This window comes from Telmatherina bonti (assembly GCF_933228915.1).
Source record: "Telmatherina bonti genome assembly, chromosome: 22".
Lineage (NCBI taxonomy): Eukaryota > Metazoa > Chordata > Actinopteri > Atheriniformes > Telmatherinidae > Telmatherina > Telmatherina bonti.
Window position 1 is genome coordinate 30,220,163 of NC_136631.1, and position 21,490 is coordinate 30,241,652.

Sequence of the window (21,490 nt, forward strand, 5' to 3'; positions counted from 1 at the left end):
CACCATATCACACGTTTATGCATGCAGTCTATGCATCAAAAGCCCTCTAGACCAGTGCTTCTGAAACTTTTTCCTGTATTCTACCCCCCCGACGTTTGACGTTACAGCTTATCCTGATGGAACTACTGCACATGTGTATGTCGAGGACAGAAAGGCAGACAAGGCATAGGAAGGTAGGCTGCAGCAGCAGCTTTAACAGAAAGCTGAGAAATAAATCATTATTAGTCCTTGATTATTTTATTAGTACTGACTGATCTTGGCAGCCCTAAAAGAAGTTGTGAGAACCGCGTGTCTATCGCTGGACCAGACAACTGCTATTATAGTCATAACTCGGTTAGAAAAAAGAGCTTTATTAATCCTCTAGAAAGGACATTTGCTTGCATCCACTCAGCACATATGTTCAACAAATAATAACAAAGATCCAAAAATAGATCTAAAATTGTTTGTAGCTTGTATTAATGGTCATCAGAGATTTAAGCTTATTTAGTGACTCCATGCTTTCGTTCATCTGGAAGGAATGTTTTCTGTCCAGTTCAGTCATTCATGACAAATTATTCCATGATGAGGTTTCACTGCTGCATGTTTACAGTATTTTCTCATCACAGGATGTGTCATATTATACCGTAACGAGTACACTGACTGTTTCGGCCACTGAGTTACTGGTATCTTCCCCCTCCCTACCCTGTAAACCGAGTGGAAACAACAGTCATGCTTCTCAGCCACTGCCTCAGTATTAATGATCAGGTCACAGTTTCTAACTTCACTTCATTAGACCAGCGGCAGGAGACGAAGGTGACGCTGCCCTGACACCGTCACCGACTTTAATAAGAGCAGAAATTAAATCACTTGCAATAGACAAGAGCAGATCAGAAGCAGCGCGGTTTACTTTCAAGCACTGAACATGAAAAAAGTGCCGTCGGTTTAAAAAGTCCGACATTATCCCAGAGATAAGTCAAACAGACAATCTGATGCTGCAGAGAAACCAGTAACACATTACTGAATGGCAGACCAGTAAGATGTTCACCAGACCAGTAAGATGTTCACCAGACCAGTAAGATGTTCACCAGACCAGCAAGATGTTCACCAGACCAGTTAGATGTTCACCAGACCAGCAAGATGTTCACCAGACCAGTTAGATGTTCACCAGACCAGTTAGATGTTCACCTGACCAGCAAGATGTTCACCTGACCAGTTAGATGTTCACCAGACCAGTAAGATGTTCACCAGACCAGTAAGATGTTCACCAGACCAGTTAGATGTTCACCAGACCAGCAAGATGTTCACCAGACCAGTTAGATGTTCACCAGACCAGTAAGATGTTCACCAGACCAGTTAGATGTTCACCAGACCAGTTAGATGTTCACCAGACCAGTTAGATGTTCACCTGACCAGCAAGATGTTCACCAGACCAGTTAGATGTTCACCAGACCAGTAAGATGTTCACCAGACCAACTAGATGTTCACCAGACCAGTTAGATGTTCACCAGACCAGCAAGATGTTCACCAGACCAGTTAGATGTTCACCAGACCAACTAGATGTTCACCAGACCAGTTAGATGTTCACCAGACCAGCAAGATGTTCACCAGACCAGTTAGATGTTCACCTGACCAGCAAGATGTTCACCAGACCAGTTAGATGTTCACCAGACCAGTAAGATGTTCACCAGACCAGTAAGATGTTCACCAGACCAGTTAGATGTTCACCAGACCAACTAGATGTTCACCAGACCAGTTAGATGTTCACCAGACCAACTAGATGTTCACCAGACCAGTTAGATGTTCACCAGACCAGTAAGATGTTCACCAGACCAGTTAGATGTTCACCAGACCAGCAAGATGTTCACCAGACCAGTTAGATGTTCACCAGACCAGTTAGATGTTCACCTGACCAGTTAGATGTTCACCAGACCAGTTAGATGTTCACCTGACCAGCAAGATGTTCACCTGACCAGTTAGATGTTCACCAGACCAGTAAGATGTTCACCAGACCAGTTAGATGTTCACCAGACCAGTTAGATGTTCACCTGACCAGTAAGATGTTCACCAGACCAGTAAGATGTTCACCTGACCAGCAAGATGTTCACCAGACCAGTTAGATGTTCACCTGACCAGCAAGATGTTCACCAGACCAGTTAGATGTTCACCAGACCAGTTAGATGTTCACCAGACCAGTTAGATGTTCACCTGACCAGTTAGATGTTCACCAGACCAGTTAGATGTTCACCTGACCAGCAAGATGTTCACCTGACCAGTTAGATGTTCACCAGACCAGTTAGATGTTCACCAGACCAGTTAGATGTTCACCAGACCAGTAAGATGTTCACCTGACCAGTTAGATGTTCACCAGACCAACTAGATGTTCACCAGACCAGTTAGATGTTCACCAGACCAGTAAGATGTTCACCAGACCAGTTAGATGTTCACCAGACCAGTTAGATGTTCACCAGACCAGCAAGATGTTCACCAGACCAGTTAGATGTTCACCAGACCAGTTAGATGTTCACCTGACCAGCAAGATGTTCACCAGACCAGTAAGATGTTCACCAGACCAGCAAGATGTTCACCTGACCAGCAAGATGTTCACCTGACCAGTTAGATGTTCACCTGACCAGCAAGATGTTCACCAGACCAGTTAGATGTTCACCAGACCAGTTAGATGTTCACCTGACCAGTTAGATGTTCACCTGACCAGTTAGATGTTCACCAGACCAGTTAGATGTTCACCAGACCAGTAAGATGTTCACCAGACCAGTAAGATGTTCTGATGTACTGATACCAGTACTAGTCCCAGTACTTGGGGTTTGGGTCTCTGCAGAAACCAGTACAGCGTTCAGGATCGTAAATGAACCTCAGATTTACGATGTTGTCCATCGTTCGCTGGTCTCCCAGTTGGCGGTGCCCTCATCCCCAGTGGGATGGACTGGGGTTGGTGCCATCATGTGCTGGGTTGTCATCCAGGTGGACTGGTCTTACTGGGATTTGGGCAGGCCTCTGCCTTGGAGGTGTTGGGCTGCTGTACTCCTTTGGGGGGCCGGCTGACCGGCTCCAGTCCCCAGGGGCCGGTGTTGCCAGACCAGTGGGGGATTTTACTGGGAGTGTGTCCAGGTGAGTGGAACCATCGGTCATCCCTTCAGTTGGCTGGTTGGGGTTCATACTGTGAGGTGGCAGCTGGTCTCCCAGTCCTGCAGCCCCCCAGTATGCTTGGACTCTTTGTAGGGGTCCGGTCTCAGTCACATGCTGTAGATTGTTTTTCCTGCCTGATATTTTCCCTCCACATTTAATAATATTAATGATGAATTTTATTTAGAAGAGTTTATTTAAGGAACCTGTGAGAAAAACCTGCATTCTGACGCGCTCCGCATTGCCTCCTGGGTTTAATCACCACTAAGTACAGATATTTTTATTCATTTTTTCTAGCTTGTCTGTCTTCTTATAAGCGTGCCTGATGACTGTCAGCCATAATCTTCCTGAAGAACACGCAGGTGGTTTTCTGTTTCCATACAGGTGTGGCAGCTCGTCGTGTGTTTTCCCTTTTCAGACTCAACAGCGAACACCGTTGCTTTTCTACCCATCGCTCCTTTTATCTTCTGTTCATTCTCTCTGCCCTCACCCCTTTTTTCAAGTACAGCATTATTAAATAAATTTTAAAAAGTAATTAAAAAAAAAACCCATTTAATTGTGAAGAGAAGCGCTTTTCTTTGCAAACCTACTTTGTTCAGTCCAGCACAGCAGCTAAAGCATCATTCTGCTCACTACGACACCGCACAGGAAAACTGAGATCTGCTGTGACAGAGTCGACAAAAAATAGACGATTTCGTTCATGAATAGCAAAGTAAGTCTCGTAATGTCAACCAATAATCACTCTTTATAATTAAAGGACAGATTGAGGCCAAGATCAGTTAATCCAAGAACGTAAACAGAGACATGTTGAGCAGAATGAACACAGATGTTTTCATCAAGCCGGGACTTTGTAGGGAAGGATCAGAGTCAGAGTGAGTTCAGGACGTCTGCAGATGATGAGGAACGGGGACACGTGAACCTGTGGTCTCCCAGTTGGAATCATCCAGCTGCTGGAAGTGACTCCTGAAGCGGGACACCTGATACATGTTCCTTTCTTCATGTTAATTCCGATGCTCTTTGTCTCAACATATTAATCTCATCCTACGACTTGACTGGAGCGAGCCAGTGACTGAGCTCCGCTGCAACTTAAAGGATAAAGACACACACAAAGAACTTGCAAATATCTGGAGAGCTAAGTTTTCTCAGCTCCAAAAATTCACAAAGAAAAATTAATTCTAATTACGGTCATTTAATAACAGTAGAAAACATCTGTTAAATAATTATAAATGAAAATCAGGGTTGAAATTATAAAGGAGCTTTCAGGGGAGCTGAAAGCATCATGTATGATTTCCTACATGTGGAAAACATCACGCATGATGAGCGGGTCCCTGTCAAACCCCAAACCCAGAGATCCCACTGACAGGAAATGCTTAGAAAGACTCGGCATGTTACCATAGTAACAGAGCCAGGACGTCGGAGTCAGGTCTCAGCTTTCCAACGTGCCTGGTAGTTTTCCTAAAGGAAAGGTGAGGGAGTGCGACACGTGCTGCATCTACGAGCACCGTAAAACCACTGCTAGAGCTTTTATTATTTAACAGCCACATAATTCAGCCAATAAGTTTCTTCATTTTAAACTCCATAATAAATCTACGGCTCGTCCTCAGTCTGTTAAACTTGGTGGTAAACAGTCTGACATCATTTTAAACAAATATCTCCACAGGGACTATTTTCTCTCCTCAATCTTTAAACATCTGCCGGGTCAGTCAGCTGTTTACTTTAAACACTCAGGATTCTGCACATGTGGGTCCGCTCACCTGACCGCCATCACAAAGAGAGGACTGGTTGTCAGCTGGTTATGCAATCGTTTTAAAACTGGTACAAACTTATTGATTTCAGAAGAAATCAAAACAATCCTTCATTAATATGTATGAAAGGTCAACCTGCTGAGGTTGTCGGTTGGTTGGTTGTCAGGCGGCGTCCTGCTGGACGGTAAATAAAATGCTGAAAAGAGCTCAGAGGTCGTCTTCCAGTGGGTTCAGACCGGGCTTTTCTTTTGGAGGAAACTCTTTTCATGTAAATAAGAGCCTTATTTCTGTGTTTTCTCTGGGAACTTCCACCAGTGGCGCTGCGATGGACTGGCAACCTCTCCAGGTGTACCCCAGCTTCCCAGCAACCCCTAATCGGACTGAGCAGATAAGAATATGGATGTTAGCCAGTGTTGCTGTCTAAGCCGTGCTGTGTTGGAGGAAGCAGCATTTGTAGATCAACAAGTGGATTAAAAAACGGCGACTTTGATCGGTATCAGCCTTGGTTGGCTGGATGACATCCTGGTAAAAGAACGAGGTCTAGACTGAGAACCATTTCATTCGAGATGTTTTTAACGTTTTAAACAGCTTCTTCAGATTTTTAAAAAATAATTTTCTAATTACACTGTTTTTATTATTATTTTTATGGGTTTTTATTATGCTGCACTTTGCAGTCTCTATGTTTATACTCAACGCATGTGTAAATTCCCCTTTTAAGGCACTGTTAAAGCTTATCTTACTTTAAAAGTACATAAAATGAAATAACAAAATCTAGTTTGGTGGGGGGTATGGCTCTGGTTCAGCTACAGAGAGGATGGCTGCAGCAGCAGCAGCAGGCTCTGTTGTATGTTCAGTTATGATCGGTCTCGACCAGCAGTGATGAGCCGAGGCCCTGGTGGAAGATGCAGAACTGAGAGCAGAACCAGGCTGGCCGTCCAGAAGCCAGGACAAAGAAGCAGGGTTACATACCCCAGATATCTCCTCTTTACCGTGGCTGTCGGGATTAATGAGCCGTACGACGAAGCCGATATCTCAGTAATTTAACCAGAGTTTTCCATTTTGATCAGTGCCACTCACATGAAAGAGGTGGTGTTTGCAGCCTCTGGCCAGACATGGAGGAACCCTGCAGAGCAGCTATTTCAACATGGAGAAGTTGATTAATTAGTTTTAGTTTGATTAATTCCTCACCATGATGACACAAGTACTTGTGGCTTCCACATCTTCATGGTTTTGCGTTTACCCCATGTGACCATTATTAACCTCAGTGCTTCAGATGCAGTTCTAGTAGAACTAAACAGATTTGGGATCAAGTCAAGAACAATTGCAAAACCAACACAGTCAGGCTTTATTTCTCCATTAAAATGATGCACCTGTCTGGAAAAACTCTTTTGCTCCTTCTCACCCTGCACCCACGTCAACATGATAAGCAAGTCATTTTCCTAGAATACAGTTTGGTCAAGGAGGAGGTGCTTTTAAACTCCTCGATCTGTTATCCAAAACACAACCTGCTCCGGAGCAAGTCATCTGTTCAGCATATGTTACCATAGTAACAGACCCCAAAGTTACCCAGAGGAGAGAAAATGCAGCTTTGTTGTACAGGCCTCTGGTCTTTCCTGAGGTTGTTGTTTTTGGACCTGAGAACCTTAACAAGATAAAAGTCTAGCTATGAACTTTCTCTGGATGGTATTCCTTTGCTTCCTGTCCCACAGTGAGGAACCTTGGAGTTATTCTGGACCAGAATCTGTCCTTTGACTCACATACAGAACAGGTTTCTAGGACCACCTTCCCACACCTGTGTAATATTCTCAGAATGAGGAACGTCCCGTCTCAGAGTGACGCAGGAAAACGGTTCCTTCTGTGTGTTCCTTCAGAAGTGGACTACTGTAACTCCTGAATATTGTTCCACCCCAGAATTATTTGGGAAAAGTCTCCATTTGATCCCAAATGCTGCAGTGACGGCTCTCAGCTTTCCGACCCATCTCTGTAGAACCAACTCCTGGTTTGGGTTTGGGAGGCAGATGCCATCTCTACCTTTCAGATCAGACTTAAAACCTTCCTTTTTGGTAAGTCTTATAGTTAAGGGTGGTCTAGTCTTCCCTTATTCATGCTGTCACAGGGTTACACTGCTGCAGGTCGTCCCACAATGCGTTCATTTCTATTTCTCAGCTCTTATTTTGTTGGTTCCATGAATCCACGGGTTGCCTTGACTGGGTGATTATTTTTATGAACTGGTCTACACAAAAACTGTTATTATAAACTGGACTAATATTGATGAGGTTTAATTGGGCCAGAATGAATGGCTAAAATGGATTGTGAGATGTGAATTGGTGCCATCCAAATAAAGCTGAATTAAATAACAAGTCTGACAGATCCAAGCCAAGGAAGTTCTGCAGTGTGTGCCTTGAGCCCCAGGATCGGTCTAAGGGTGCATTTATATCAGAATAGACTCGGTCTGATTAGGGACTCGTCTTAGTTGTAATGGGGCATCTCCATGCCGACTGAGATCGTGTTCACGCTGCACTTTTGTCAAATGTGCCAAACCATTAGAATATGTACCCATTCCCACCAGGGGTGGCGCTGCACTAGTATTCAGCAAAAGAGAGGACAAGCCTCACATGAAGAAGAAAACTCTGTTTTCCGCCATAAAAATTAAGACAAATGATCCGTTTTTTTTTGTTTTTTTCATTTTGTTTTAAGCAAGTATCCTGCAGAAATACACTGCAACAATGGACGCAGTATGAACGACAGACGAGACAGAGGACCCTTCACGCCATCGCTATGGATTTACCCACAATGTAATGCAACGTCAAATGCAGGAAGTGACTTTTTTTGTAGTCCCCTTCCTTCATTTGGTCCGCTTAAAATGTGCCGATACCCGCTTCTCTGATCTGAATCAGAATTTGTTTGTTTCACATTTCCCCAAACAAAACGGACTTCCCAGCAGAATGGGTTTCGAATCAAAAAGACTGATGTGAATGCGCCTTAAATTTGTTGTGTGGGTGGTTTCAGTTTGTTTATGAACACAGTAATGTGTAAACCTACATGGCAACACCTGCGCCCAGCTGGACTCACAGTGGTCTTTCCAGCACCTTTCTGTGATCTCCCCTGTTTGACTTCTTGTCTTGTTCTCCCTCTCAGTAAGTTGCTTTGGATAAAAGCGTCTGCTAAATGACTGTAGAATAGAATACATTTTTCCTGTATGTAAGAAGCCATGTTTGGATCAGAGGAGTGTAAAATGTGATGTGTATCTTACATGTGGGTCTCTCCCATTGTTGGGCCTCGATCTGCTCCTCCATCAACACCTCATCCAGCTCTCTCTTCTGCAGCTCCTTCTCCTTGTGGACAAGCTGCTCCTGCAGCTGAACAACAGCAGAGTCGCAGATGAAGGCCATAGTTTCCCTGAACACTGCTGGATAACACTTACTTCTATGGAAGATTTGAAGGTGGCATGGTTGTTAGTTTAAGTATTTCAGATCTACGGGGATTTCCACACATAACCATCTCCAGGGTTTACAGAGATGGTCTGAAGAGAGAAAAATATCCAGCAAGCAGAAGTTGACTGGACCAAAATATTAAGCAGTTCTGGGGAAAAGAGGGTCCAATCTGGTACTAGAAGGTGGACCTGATAAAGTGGATATGACAACGGATTTATAAGAATTCCTACTGTTCCCCAAACCTGAACCCAAAGAGATGCTGAGAAATAACATTTAAAAATACTTAGTCACTTCTGAATGAATTATAAACTGTTGTTTGTTCTAAACAAAGGAAACAATTTGTTCAGGAACACTGCAAACAAACTGAAAGCAGATTTTCTCTAAATTACCTTGTTGTTGACTTCTCTCAGAGAGTCAAGCTCCTTCAGTAAGAATGAGATGTTTTTGTCTCGTTCAAAGCTGTGGATTGGAGTTGATGCAGATGTCTGATGAAAGCTGCAAAACACAAAGCATATCATTAAGCTCAAAGCCTTTTCTAGCTATTTTAATACATGCTCTGTTGTTTATATCTATATATATCTATATCTATATATATACACACACACATACACTACTCACAAAAAGTTAGGGATATTTGGCTTTCAGGTGAAATTTATGGAAAATGCAATATGTTCATGCTACAGTGTTATAATATCATAAAAGTAAGACATTTAAGTAGAAGGATGCACTACTGATTTCCTCATCTCAAAAAACTCATTCAACACAAAAGGTAACAACAATGGTAGTTACACCACAACAAAAAATGTGAACGTCTCAATATCTCGTCATGTGCCCTTGAGCATCAATTACAGCTTGACAACGACGTCTCATGCTGTTCACAAGGCATCTTATTGCCTGCTGAGGCATGGCATCCCACTCTTCTTGAAGGGCAGCCCTCAGGTCATTGAGGTTCTGGGGTGCAGGGTTTCGAGCCTCTACACGACGGCTCAGCTGATCCCACAGGTTTTCAATGGGATTCAGGTCTGGAGAGAGCGCAGGCCATTCCATTTGAGGTACACCAGTCTCCAACAGCCGTTCCCTGATGATGCGGCCTCGATGAGCAGGAGCATTGTCGTCCATGAAGATGAAATTAGGCCTGTGCTGTTCATGTAGGGGCACAATCACTGGATTAATGATGTTATTCAGGTAGTATGGGCTTGTCACTGTACCATTCACAAAGTGTAGGGCAGTTCTGTACCAAGTGGACACCCCTGCCCACACTGTAACACCGCCACCACCAAAAGCTGGCCTGGTGACAACAGTGGCTGATGCATAGCGCTCTCCCTGACGTCTCCAACATCGTTGCCGGCCATCATTTCTGCTCAGTGTGAATCGACTTTCATCAGAGAACAGCACTGAGGCCCACTGGTTCCTCATCCAGCGTAAATGCTCCCTGGCCCATGCAAGACGATGATGCCTGTGCCTTATACATATATATATATATATATATATATATATATATATATATATATATATATATATATATATATATATATATATATATATGTATGTATATATATATATATATATATATATATATACATATATATAGATAGATAGATAGATAGTTATAGATATATATTGAAAAACACATTAAGGGAATCACAACACACGTCTATTATCACCTTAAGAATATATCAAGGGTATACATATATACTGGATATATGAAGCAGATATTACATATTTCAAGCAATGGATCCTAGAGGAGACCAAAGTAGAGGAACCATTATTGGATGAAAAGTCCCTGCATGGGATGTACCACTGACAGATTGTTGAAGTGGCCGATATAAACAAGTCCTATCAATGGCTGGAGAGGGGTGGACTGAAGGACAGCACAGAGGCACTAATCATGGCAACACAAGAACAAGCCTTGAGTACCAGGGCAATCAAGGCCAGATCCACCAGACCAGGCAGGATACCAGATGCAGACTGTGAAAAGAAAGCTCTGAAACAATCACAGCAGGGTGCAAGATACTGGCAGGCATATCATGGAGCGCCATAACCAAGTAGCTGGCATAATGTACAGAAACATCTGTGCAGAATATGGACTGGAGACCCCTCAGTCCCAAAAGGAGACACCTCCCAAGGTGGTGAAGAATGACAGGGCTAAGATCCTCTGGGACTTCCAGATCCAGACAGATCAAATGAAGATGGCCAACCAACCAGACATAGTGACCATGGATAAGCAGCAGAGGAAAGCCATTGCGATTTAGCAAATTTTTTAGTTATTGTTTCTTTAGTCTCCAGTTATTTGAGCCTTTTCTTTAATAAAATAGTATGAATATATACACATGTATTTACATATATAAAAGCATATAATAATAAATAACTGGATCACTCATTGTGGATTTATCCCAAAGAGTCTCTGAATGAACATTACATGTTCTGGCTGGATTATAAACCTCCTGGACATTATGTAAATGCCTTGAAAATGTCTGCAGATCACCTGAAGAGTAAAATATCCATCACACTTCACCACACAGGGTTACACACGACTGTTCCTGAGATACTGATGCTGATGTAAGATATCGTGCCCAGGGTGCCAGATATTTTGAGGAGTTTAGAGGTTGGATTAGCAGCACTTTGATGAACTGAAGATCTGATCTCGATAGAAAACACCTCTATGATTACTTATCCTGAAAAAGATGAGGCTTTCCATGACTCTGGAAACACCTGGTCGGATATGAACTGAAACAGCAACAAAGCTGCAATGTCACACAACAGATGAATGCAACATGCAGCAGCTGCTGGTCAGTGAGGCTACGATTGGTCAGGCTGCTGTGACATCATCCCAGAGTGTGTTTCATTAGTGTTTCACCTGTGTGTAGACAGGTCAGGTGTTTTAAAGTGAGGTTGTGGCCTCACATTATCAGCTGCAGAGCTGCAGGCTGCAGCTTTAATAAGCTCTGACTGATGTTCGCCTGTAATTCGCTCATATTACCTTAAAGGTCAGGCTGCTTCTTAGCGTAATATAGCAGGTAAACAAGACACTGAATATGGCTGACTGTCTTCTGTAATTGACTGTTTCTGACTTTATTATATCAACTGCTGCTAATCAACTTCCTATCTTTCTTGCTCTTACTATCTTTCTGTTTCTGCCTGGCCTTCCAACACCGCAACTAATCAAATGAAATCTAAATTTAACACGGTGACACAGCTCCAACTGCTCCTCATCTTTATTTGAAAAGTATCTAAAGAGGAGACAAATTAAGCTGAATTACACAAAGATAGAAGGTTCAATGAAAAGCAATAAACTTTTTAATAAATGTCTCTGTGGTGAAGCTCTAAACATATCACATTAATCTGCTCAAAAACACACAAGAACGTGACATTATGGAATTTCCAATAAATGTCAATGTGTCTATAGATCTGATCTTATCGTATTTATTGTTTTCAGAGGGTTGCAGCTGAGCTCTGGTTCTGATCCAAACCGTAAACTGTTCATCAGATCACGCCTTATTTACAACGTCACCGTCTCTTTGTCACTTCAGTTCAGATCATTTCATGTGTCCTACAAAAAGCTAATTGATTTAATGGTCTGCTTATTTTATTGTCACCATGACAACCTGGGCCTAAAGATAATGTCTAATAACAGCTTTTTACAGGCTTGGACATACAGAGGAGTGCTGAACCACATGGAGAGGAGATCATTGCCATGACATGACTGTATGACTGATTATAGGAACTTCTCTGAGGACAGCATCATCCTAACAAGACCAGTGAGGTGCATTCCCAGTAACAAACCCTGGATCACCCGTTCCTGAGATACTGATGATGACATTACAGATATGCTCGGGACGCCAGATATTTAGAGGAGTTTTAAGGGTCAGATTAGCAGCTCTGCGATGAACCAAAGATCTGATCTCTATAGAAAACATCTTGGTGATTATTTATACATATGTGTGTGTATAAATGTGTGTATATATATATATATATATGTGTGTGTATGTATGTATTGCCACAGTTAAATGTATACATGAGTGAGGCAAATAAGTATTTGAATATCCTGTGATTTTTCTCCCGCTTAGAAATCTCTCACAGCACCTAAGATCAAAATTTCAACCCCCTCCATGATGTCTAAGTGGCATCTCAGCGTATTCAAACACTTATTTGCCTGGTTGTAGATAAATAATTAAATAACATGCCTTTAACACAGCTCAGGTACCAGTTATAGTGTTGCCTGATTGCAATTTTAATCAAAGGGGCACCAAAGGTGCAAATCCTTGATTGCTGCTGACAGTTTTGTTTCCTTGAAAAGTTTGTTGTCAACATGCTTCAAAAATATGGCAAATATGGATATCATCAAACGAAATAAGCTGGATTCAGCCAAACACCAGACCACTGGAGTACTAATGTTTAAATAAAATTACAAAAAAAATTAACTAAACCTTATTTTTAGCATGAAGCCCCAATCATTTTACATGGTCCACCATCAGAGAAGCACCTCAGCGTTACTTTACTTTATTCCCAACCTCACTCGTGTTAACATACAATGTTGACTACACATTTGCCCCACTGTGAGTGATATACTGGTCTAAATCAGGTCTCCTAGTTAAGCGATTTAAAGCTTATAAAAGGAGTCTGGACATATACAATACATTCTAAACAGAACAACACACAACAGTGAACTTCGTGGACTCTTTGCATACCATCAGAAGCTTGTAACATAGACGTGCATTTTTTACTTAATTGTCATTTATTATAGATAAGTATTTATATTGAAACAGAGCCAGAACTCACCTGTCAGTAGTAACCAAGTGAGTTTTCAGACCAGGACTACCAGGACCTCTACATGTTGGACCATCATCAGGAGAATCCCTGTGGTTCTCTGCCCACGGAGAAGGGGGATGATCTACCTCCATCTCCCCTGGAGCTTTCTGAATGCTGGGGGACAACAGAGACGATGAATTCCTGAAGGATGGAGAGGAGGTGGGGGAGACGGATCTTCTGTGGGACACAGGGGAAGGAGACCAAGGGATAGGAGTGTCCAGAAGGTCCTGAGCGGCTAAAAGGCAAGAGATAAAAAGAGAGAGACTACAATAGTTAATTTATGGATGGATGGATGGACGAATGGATGAATGGATGGATGGATGGATGGATGGACGAATGGATGAATGGATGGATGGATGGGTGGATGGATGGATATGGATGAATGGATGGACGAATGGATGAATGGATGGACGAATGGATGAATGGATGGACGGATGGATGGATGGATGGATGGATATGGATGAATGGGTGGGTGGATGGATGGATGGATATGGATGAATGGGTGGGTGGATGGATGAATGGATGGATGATGGATGGATATGGATGAATGGGTGGGTGGATGGATGAATGGATGGATGATGGATGGATATGGATGAATGGGTGGGTGGATGGATGAATGGATGGATGGATGGATGGACATGGATGAATGGGTGGATGGATGGATGGATGAATGGGTGGGTGGATGGATGGATGAATGGGTGGGTGAATAGATGAATGGATGGATGGGTGGTTGGATGTTACCTTGAGGCCAGTTATTCGGGTCTGTGTTAACTTTGCAATCGAACCTGCAACCACATGAGAAACGGCATTAGTTGGGTCCGGATTCTGAGACAGACCATGATTCTGAGCCAGATACCATTACAGACACAGGTTCCAACAAAGTCCAGTGGGGTTTCTCTAAACCTGAGTTAACCACCATTCTGGGTGGTTTACCCGGGTTTTTATCTCTAACTGTGGTCTTAGACTTACTTGTCAGAACCACTGATGGGCACTCGGGAAGGTGAGGGCAGGCGCTGTCGCAGTTGTGTGTTCACTCTGGGATTAGCTGCAAAATAAAATGAAAAACAGCCTAAACCCAAACAGGACTGGAATACATCACCAGTGTCTCAGTAACAGAATCAAAAAGTCCAACCGGCCGAACCATTCCGACACTAGAATATTGAGGAATGATCTGTCACAGACAACATTAGTCACAATATTTGGACTGAAATCAATCAGACACATCCATCCATCCATTCTCTGCCGCTCATCCAGGGTCGGGTCACGGGGGCAGCAGCCTAAGCAGGGAAGCCCAGACTCCCCTCTCCCCAGCCACATTTGCCAACTCTGTGGGGGGGGGGATCCCAGGGCGTTCCCAGGCCATCTGAGAGATATAATCCTGCCAGCGTGTCCTAGGTCTTCCCCAGGGTCTCCTCATGCAGGGACGTGCCCAGACCACCTCACCAGGGAGGCGTCCAGGAGGCATCCTAACCAGATGTCTGAGCCACCTTATCTGGCTTCTCTCCCAGATGATTGAGCTCCTCACCCTATCTCTAAGGGAGAGCCCAACCACCCTACGGAGGAAACTCATTTCAGTCGCCTGTATACGAGATCTCGTTCTTTCAGTCACGACCCACAGCTCATGACCATAGGTGAGGGTAGGAACGTAGATCGACTGGTAAATTGAATTTACCAGACATAAACACCACAGAAACAATCAGATGAGTGTATACATGCTTGTTTTGTCCCTGCTGATTCAAAACGAAAAGGTTCAAACCCCGCATCTCGATCAGATTGAAAATTCCCTCCAGTTGAGACAGATCGGAAAAGCTGTCACTGTTCTGCCTGGAATTCAATCGGATCGAAAGTTCTCCATGCAAACACACGTACTAATTCAGCTTGTAAGGACAGTATAAATATGATGCCTAACAGACACTCAGATCACTCCTCCTGACATGACTGACAGGTAAAGTGTGTCACATGTCGTAACACCTGTGTGTGTGTGCTGCACCATGTGAGCTGTTTGCTGTTAATTCAGCAATTTTTCTTCTTAAAAAGGAAACTTTTCTCATTTCTAGCCCAGCCTTCCCCAGCCTCCCCGATGGTTCTGATCTTCTTGTGGACTCAGAGCTAATTGATGGCGGCAGCTCTTCTTATTATTCATGTACAATTACAGATGTGATAATGTTCCTAAATCCTTCTAAATGACCGTTCATGCCTCGCTTTCGCTTTGAAGTCTAGTCAAAGATGTAAAAAATCTGCAGAAAAAGAGGAAACACAAAGGCCAATCAGAGCAGCAATCTGCATCAACCAATCACTGAAGGAGGGGGAGGCAGGGGAGGTGTGTGTCCCCCACCTCAGCTCTACTTTTTCATGGAATATTAACTAAAGTCCATTAATTTTTTAAGCTGTATTTAATACATTTTGTGCAGAAAGTTTGGAGCGGTGAGAGCCGGGTGTTCCAGCTGACTGCATGAATATTAATGACGGTGTTACCATGATTAAAGAGGCTTCAAGTCAAATCCAACACAATCCGCCTGTGATCCACCCTGCCGCCGCCACACCACCGCCACGCCGCCACCACGCCGCACATGAATTTAGATACGGACATTAAACCAAGGAGAGACATACAGAGGACACACAGAACATACAGTAAATATGATGCACACACACATCTGCAGATAAACAGAACAGCAGCAAGACTGCATCAGGGTCCTGGTCTGGTCCAGTTTACCTAATACATCAGATCCAGTTTAACAGAACTGGTTCAGGTCATCTAACAGAACCAGAGAAGTTCACCTAACAGAACCAGTCCAGTTCACCTTACAGAACTGGTCCAGTTCATTTTATAGAACTGGTCCAGTTCACCTTACAGAACTGGTCCAGTTCACTTTATAGAACTGGTCCAGTTCACTTTATAGAACTGATCGAGTTCACCTTACAGAACTGGTCCAGTTCACCTTACAGAACTGGTCCAGTTCACTTTATAGAACTGGTCCAGTTCACCTTACAGAACTGGTCCAGTTCACTTTATAGAACTGGTCCAGTTCACCTTACAGAACTGGTCCAGTTCACTTTATAGAACTGGTCCAGTTCACTTTATAGAACTGGTCCAGTTCACCTTACAGAACTGGTCCAGTTCACCTTACAGAACTGGTCCAGTTCACCTTACAGAACTGTCCAGCAGTGTGTCATCGTACAGAAGCATCTGGAACAGACGCCGGTTTTTATTTTTGTAGAGAAGTTTGGTCTACAGCAGCAGAAACGTCTTTACGTCTCGTCCACAGCTACGCAGAGAAGCACACACACATTCCCGTTCACACAGCCCACCATTAGCCTGTGTGTGTGTGTGTGTGTGTGTGTGTGTGTGTGTGTGTGTGTGTGGACCACCCACTCAGCAGATTAAAGACAGTCTCCTCCTCCTCCTCATTCACCCTGATCACTCTTTCTTCTTCTTTCGTTAAGTTAAGTCTCTTGACCACAGTGTGTGTGTGGTCAATCAGAGAAATCGGGCCCTGATCAGTGACACATGGTCAATAAAGTTTACACACATCTTTTACAAAACACTTTGTTTCAGCTCCACTTGCTTTTTGATTGTCTGTGGACAGCAGCTCCATCCATCCATACAATAAATCCACACCAACAGCAACTTCACCATGTTTACAGTTGCAGGGAAAAGTGGGATTACTTGGATTTCTGGTCATAAAATGTGATCTGATCTTCATCAAGTCACAACAAGAGATTAATTCAATTAATACTACACAAAAATTATATGTTTTCGTGTTTTTATTGAGCCAAACATGTCTTCAGTCCTCTCCCTTGTCGTGTTCATCCGCTCAGGGAGGTGACAGAGGATCAGCTACAGACATGCAGTTGGATGTTCCACAACACCGAGGGCAAAATGTAAACTAAAAGCAAGTTGTTTGGAAACAACACACAACACTATGTGGAAAACATCAGAACTTCTTCCCAGCAGGCGGATGCCGCATCATGGTTTGGGGCTGTGTTGTTGCCTCCTGGTCTGGACGGATTGCGTTGTTTAAAGAAAAAGAAATTTTGCGTGAAATCTTCTGACCATGAGTTCGGCGCCTGACGCTGAACAAACAGGACGACACAAAGCACAAAAGTAAATCAACAACAGAAGGGCTTAGCCAGCAAAAGACACACCCACCACACTGTCCCAGTTAAAGAATGTGATTATTGGGAGAGATTCCAGTTTCCCGCGGCCCTGAACTGGACGAAGTGGTTCAGAATGGGAATAAGTGAATTGTGACTTGATGAACGCATTTTAGGACCAATTTATACAGAAATAAAAGTAATCACATGTTTTTTATGGCTACTGTATCTGTGGAATAAATCCACACCAACAGCAGCTTTGTCTCATCTGTGGAATAAATCCACACCAACAGCAGCTTCGTCTGTGGAATAAATCCACACCAACAGCAGCTTTGTCTCATCTGTGGAATAAATCCACACCAACAGCAGCTTCGTCTGTGGAATAAATCCACACCAACAGCAGCTTCGTCTGTGGAATAAATCCACACCAACAGCAGCTTTGTCTCATCTGTGGAATAAATCCACACCAACAGCAGCTTCGTCTGTGGAATAAATCCACACCAACAGCAGCTTCGTCTGTGGAATAAATCCACACCAACAGCAGCTTCATCTGTGGAATAAATCCACACCAACAGCAGCTTCATCTGTGGAATAAATCCACACCAACAGCAGCTTCGTCAGTGGAATAAATCCACACCAACAGCAGCTTCGTCTGTGGAATAAATCCACACCAACAGCAGCTTCATCTGTGGAATAAATCCACACCAACAGCAGCTTCATCTGTGGAATAAATCCACGCCAACAGCAGCTTCATCTGTGGAATAAATCCACGCCAACAGCAGCTTCATCTCATTTGTGGAATAAATCCACACCAACAGCAGCTTCGTCTCATTTGTGGAATAAATCCACGCCAACAGCAGCTTCGTCTCATTTGTGGAATAAATCCACGCCAACAGCAGCTTCATCTCATTTGTGGAATAAATCCACACCAACAGCAGCTTCGTCTGTGGAATAAATCCACACCAACAGCAGCTTCGTCTGTGGAATAAATCCACACCAACAGCAGCTTCGTCTGTGGAATAAATCCACACCAACAGCAGCTTCATCTGTGGAATAAATCCACACCAACAGCAGCTTCATCTGTGGAATAAATCCACGCCAACAGCAGCTTCATCTGTGGAATAAATCCACGCCAACAGCAGCTTCATCTCATTTGTGGAATAAATCCACACCAACAGCAGCTTCGTCTGTGGAATAAATCCACACCAACAGCAGCTTCGTCTGTGGAATAAATCCACACCAACAGCAGCTTCGTCTGTGGAATAAATCCACACCAACAGCAGCTTCATCTGTGGAATAAATCCACACCAACAGCAGCTTCATCTGTGGAATAAATCCACGCCAACAGCAGCTTCATCTGTGGAATAAATCCACACCAACAGCAGCTTCATCTCATTTGTGGAATAAATCCACACCAACAGCAGCTTCGTCTCATTTGTGGAATAAATCCACGCCAACAGCAGCTTCGTCTCATTTGTGGAATAAATCCACGCCAACAGCAGCTTCGTCTCATTTGTGGAATAAATCCACACCAACAGCAGCTTCGTCTGTGGAATAAATCCACACCAACAGCAGCTTCATCTGTGGAATAAATCCACACCAACAGCAGCTTCATCTGTGGAATAAATCCACGCCAACAGCAGCTTCATCTCATTTGTGGAATAAATCCACGCCAACAGCAGCTTCGTCTCATTTGTGGAATAAATCCACGCCAACAGCAGCTTCGTCTCATTTGTGGAATAAATCCACACCAACAGCAGCTTCGTCTGTGGAATAAATCCACACCAACAGCAGCTTCGTCTGTGGAATAAATCCACACCAACAGCAGCTTCGTCTGTGGAATAAATCCACACCAACAGCAGCTTCATCTGTGGAATAAATCCACACCAACAGCAGCTTCATCTGTGGAATAAATCCACGCCAACAGCAGCTTCATCTCATTTGTGGAATAAATCCACACCAACAGCAGCTTAGTCTGTGGAATAAATCCACACCAACAGCAGCTTCGTCTCATCTGTGGAATAAATCCACACCAACAGCAGCTTCATCTCATTTGTGGAATAAATCCACACCAACAGCAGCTTCGTCTCATCTGTGGAATAAATCCACGCCAACAGTAGCTTCGTCTCATCTGTGGAATAAATCCACACCAACAGCAGCTTCGTCTCATTTGTGGAATAAATCCACACCAACAGCAGCTTCGTCTCATTTGTGGAATAAATCCACACCAACAGCAGCTTCGTCTCATTTGTGGAATAAATCCACACCAACAGCAGCTTCGTCTCATTTGTGGAATAAATCCACACCAACAGCAGCTTCGTCTCATTTGTGGAATAAATCCACACCAACAGCAGCTTAGTCTGTGGAATAAATCCACACCAACAGCAGCTTCGTCTGTGGAATAAATCCACTCCTGGTTTTGTCCGTCTCAGATTAGGCCTCAGACACCTGTAGGTCAAGTGTACTAACCTGTTTTTTTATCATTTAATCCACCTGAACAGCATCCAGTTCTCCCAGTATGGCTTTAGTTAGCCAAACTGTAATCTGTGGAACCACAGTTCCCAGTTTGGCTTCAGCTGTGGTCGCCAGTGTTGGATAAAGATTCTTTCAATAGGAAGTAATTTGGCTTTGATAATCCTGGTTGAAAAGTAAATCAGATATGGAAAGCGGTTTCTTTGTGCATGTTAGTGATGTTCACGGAGAATAAACTGAAGGCTGAATGACATCCAGCGATCGAAGCCACACCGATTCCACCATGGCGGAGACTTCTCTACCAGTTTCCCTCAGTGTTGGAAGAGTTGGCTGCTGGAGTTTCTCTCTGCTGATAGTTTATAAACATGAACGCATCGTCCTCGCTGTCAGTAGGTACTGACTCACACTCGTCCCAGCCAAACACAGCCAACAAAAAGGTTCCTGGAGTCTTCAGTCAGCAGATAAAACAGCAGCCGTGCCAAGTTCCTGCATCTCATCAGTCAAAGTAAAATGACTGTCACCACGGTAACACCATCTTCAAGTCCAGCATGCTACTGCAAACACGTCGTCCGCACAATCACACAGCAGATCCCGAAGGACGCACTTCATCCTGACATGTCCACGCCACCCAGCACATGGCCCACTTCAGGCCAGACACAATAATATCTGAATCCACATCAAAGATGTCAGGAGAAACTGGGAATTCTGATCAAAGTTATCATCACCATAAATGATTCCTGGTTTTAATCACAACGTAGTTGGAGGAAAAACTAAAATATCAGAAACTTTCACACATGGTTTTAAAGATTAGCTCATGATCTGAGGCATACGTCCCAGGCAGGAACTCTGATGAAGGTCCTGGCAGAGGGAGACTTCCAGAACTGATTGTGTGGAAGCCGAAGTCCAGCTCCTTTCCAGGTTTTAGTTTCACTTCCCAACACTTTATGATACTACTATTTATTCATATCTGCATAATGATCAGGAACATGTAATGTGGAACCCTGTTTCACTGACTCAGCATGTTTTCAGGTATATTCTGACACCTGTTCTTCAGTCAGTGGGTCCAGTTCTACAGTGGGTTCAGGTCAGCATACAGCCACTATCAGGTCCATTCAAAGCTTATTCATGTGCCTGATGAAGAAACAAGCATTCTGGTGGTTCTGGGTTGAAGCAGCAGCAGCAGAAAACAGAGGCCATCACTGAGCTATGTGAAGGAGAGCGGCGCTCCCTGATGGAGAAACTGACTCATTACAGCTGTGGGTTTAAACTGGTTCAAACCATTCGTCTGTACACATCAACTGAACATCTACACCAGGATTCTTTAGAGGAGGTTCAGCTGCAGAACAAATGTCTACAACAACCTAATGTCTAAGTATTTAGTGTGATATATATTTAAGTACTTTTTATCAGCAGCCGCGTGTAATGAATATCTGTGTGTCATCAGATGATACTACTTTGCCAACATTTATAGTAACGTGTTGACTGGTGTAATCATAATGGTTTCATTTCCTGAATTAAAGATACGCTCAGATTAACTGCAGAAACCCAGACGTTGCTTCTCACTATCACACGTTTATCGATAAATGTCACCAAGCCTCAGAAGTTCACTTCCTTCCTTTCTCAGAACTTCCCGTTTTTACTGCAGATCTGGTTCAAATGAGACAGCTTTCTAACTCAGACCTGGACTCGTCCCTGGACCCAGACCCAGACCCAGACCTCATCCTGCATCACGTCGTTTCCACTGACCGGTGCAGGATGGGTTTTTTTTTTTTTTTAAGTTTTCCACACGTGTAAACTGGGATGGGTGCCCTGAAA

At 43.5% G+C, this 21,490-nt stretch overlaps 1 protein-coding gene across 1 annotated transcript in view; it reads right to left on the minus strand.

The window, feature by feature from the left end:
* Positions 1 to 21,490, minus strand: part of mipol1 (mirror-image polydactyly 1) — a gene marked incomplete at its 5' end in the record, with an annotated part of 108,225 nt that overhangs the window by 51,349 nt on the left and 35,386 nt on the right. The window contains 5 exons of the mRNA XM_079261675.1: positions 8,119 to 8,224; positions 8,689 to 8,794; positions 13,079 to 13,343; positions 13,850 to 13,893; positions 14,078 to 14,153. Of these exons, the coding sequence (XP_079117801.1) occupies positions 8,119 to 8,224; positions 8,689 to 8,794; positions 13,079 to 13,343; positions 13,850 to 13,893; positions 14,078 to 14,153 (597 nt within the window). The remainder of the gene's footprint in view (positions 1 to 8,118; positions 8,225 to 8,688; positions 8,795 to 13,078; positions 13,344 to 13,849; positions 13,894 to 14,077; positions 14,154 to 21,490) is intronic.